We start from the raw sequence: 1,950 nt of genomic DNA on the forward strand, positions 1-1,950 counted from the left end.
AAATTTTAAAATTTCGATTCCTAGTTTTGATACCCAGTTCACTGACAGGAAGAGTTAGCCTCCAAACAAAATCTGCAGGTGTGCCACCAAAACGCAGTCGGAGAAGAATATGCGAGGAAATTTTCCTTGTTTCAAGAAATCTTACCGAGTGCAATTGTCTCATTCAGCAGATTATTGCACTTTGAATCATCTCAAACCAAATGAAATAATCTGCCAGGGTAGGAGGACAACTCACAGGGGGACCCTGTGAAAAGTAAATTTATAACGTTTATGTTCAAGTTCATAGGTTTGATATTTATACAGTGGTGAGGAATTCTTACAGAAGTTCATAAAAAGTAAATATTTAATCTAATTAAAATTCCTAGAGAAGGTAAGACTATTTCATCCASAAAGAACTCTGGTTTGTGACCTCATTTGAACCATGTAAGCTCTTTTGACCCTGCCTCTAAAAAGAATCAGAATCGGGAATCGTTAAAAACTGGAAGTGAAATGAGGAATCTTTACTTTCTTTATCCGAACTGAAGATCAAACCCAGGACCTTCTTGCTGTGAGGCGTCAGTGCTAACCACTGAACCATCATGCTGCCAATTGCTGTGAGGCATTAGTTTTAACCACTGCTGCCAATTAATGCGGATTAATAGAGAGGTTTAAGATTTTGTGGCGCAGAAACTTTTTATTTAAAAAATAATTAAAGATGTCAACAAAGGACAATTTGTCCATTCAGACTTCCATGTTGGAACCAAAGTCTGACCCAGAGCCAGAGGAGAACGAAGATGACAAAATTGTAGATGGTAAGTTTATGGCTTATTTAGGCAGTTCCGTTATAAATACTACGATGCTATGGTTCAGAGAGTATCGTGGAAAATAGAGAAAACTGAATAGATTGAAAAATATGACCCAAACAGAACATAAAGAAATTTACGCAGCACTATGAGAAACTAAATTCAACTTTCCTGCACTCATAAAGACTCCAAGTACACAAAAAAGGCACAAATAAATAAAAAGTGGCTTTCTTTTTATGCAGGTTTTGTTCTACAAAAAACAAAAAAGAATGCCTTGATATGTCCCCTTTAAGGCAACTGTTATATATATATATATTTGTAATAATATAAGAATATAAGAAAATCTCTGCAGCAACCACTTACTCTTGGCGCGGTGTGGAATGGGCACAGCTACATTCTTGCCACGYTCGTAGTCTTGGGGTTTGGGTGGTGAGGCAGTGAAACGGCAGATCCCAGGCTCCGATGGTGTGCTCATAGACGTCATGCTGTCCGCATTGTCATTGGTGCCTGTGGTCATCTGATCAGACGAGCTGTCAGAGATAAAGCACTCTGTAATCTCAAATTTGGCGTGTTGCAGGTGTTCCTCCAGCTTGGCGTGCTCATACGCTCTCGCCAATTCCTCGTAGGTGGAGGAGGCGCTCTCCGTGGACACCATACTGTTGCGGCCCTTATCTGTGAAAGCAAAAYGGTGAGAACATTTTGTCCAAACGTATAAACACCCCAGAGATCAAAACTGAAGGGACATTTTTGTTGTCACTCCTCCACATGGTTGCAGTGTATGGTATGTGGCTGTAAGTGCCATTTTACCCTCGTGCTAACCTGTGTCCTGTGAGAGGCTGGCACTGTAGCTGTCACTTTCGGTGACAGTGATGCCATGCTGGGAGCCAACTGTGCGCCAGTCTGAAGTGAGAGTGCGGGCTGGCGTGGAAGCCTGACACTTGGTCAGAGTCCACTGACTGGAGTATCGGTTCCTGATGCTGTGGGCTGACTTCACACTTTTTCTCGACACGGGGTCTGGTGGTAAACGGAAGAAGAATTAAAAGGAATGTGTATTTGGGTAGTGGGTGTTTATGGCCAAGAAAGAAATGGACCTACATAAAAAGTTTCACACAAAACCTTTTCTTTTCTTTTCTTTTCTTTTCTTTTCTTTTCTTTTCTTTTCTTTTCT

At 41.0% G+C, this 1,950-nt stretch overlaps 1 protein-coding gene across 1 annotated transcript in view; it reads right to left on the reverse strand.

Annotated features, from left to right (window-relative positions):
* The window catches only part of LOC106515392 (Down syndrome cell adhesion molecule-like protein 1), a 41,760-nt gene that overhangs the window by 1,442 nt on the left and 38,368 nt on the right, over positions 1-1,950 (reverse strand). The window contains exons 29-30 of the mRNA XM_014005188.1: positions 1,602-1,796; positions 1,146-1,454 (exon numbers count right to left, since the gene is read on the reverse strand). Coding sequence (XP_013860642.1) covers positions 1,146-1,454; positions 1,602-1,796 — 504 coding nt within the window. The remainder of the gene's footprint in view (positions 1-1,145; positions 1,455-1,601; positions 1,797-1,950) is intronic.

The sequence above is a fragment of the Austrofundulus limnaeus genome, unplaced genomic scaffold (assembly GCF_001266775.1).
Source record: "Austrofundulus limnaeus strain Quisiro unplaced genomic scaffold, Austrofundulus_limnaeus-1.0 Scaffold29, whole genome shotgun sequence".
NCBI classification, from domain to species: Eukaryota; Metazoa; Chordata; class Actinopteri; order Cyprinodontiformes; family Rivulidae; genus Austrofundulus; species Austrofundulus limnaeus.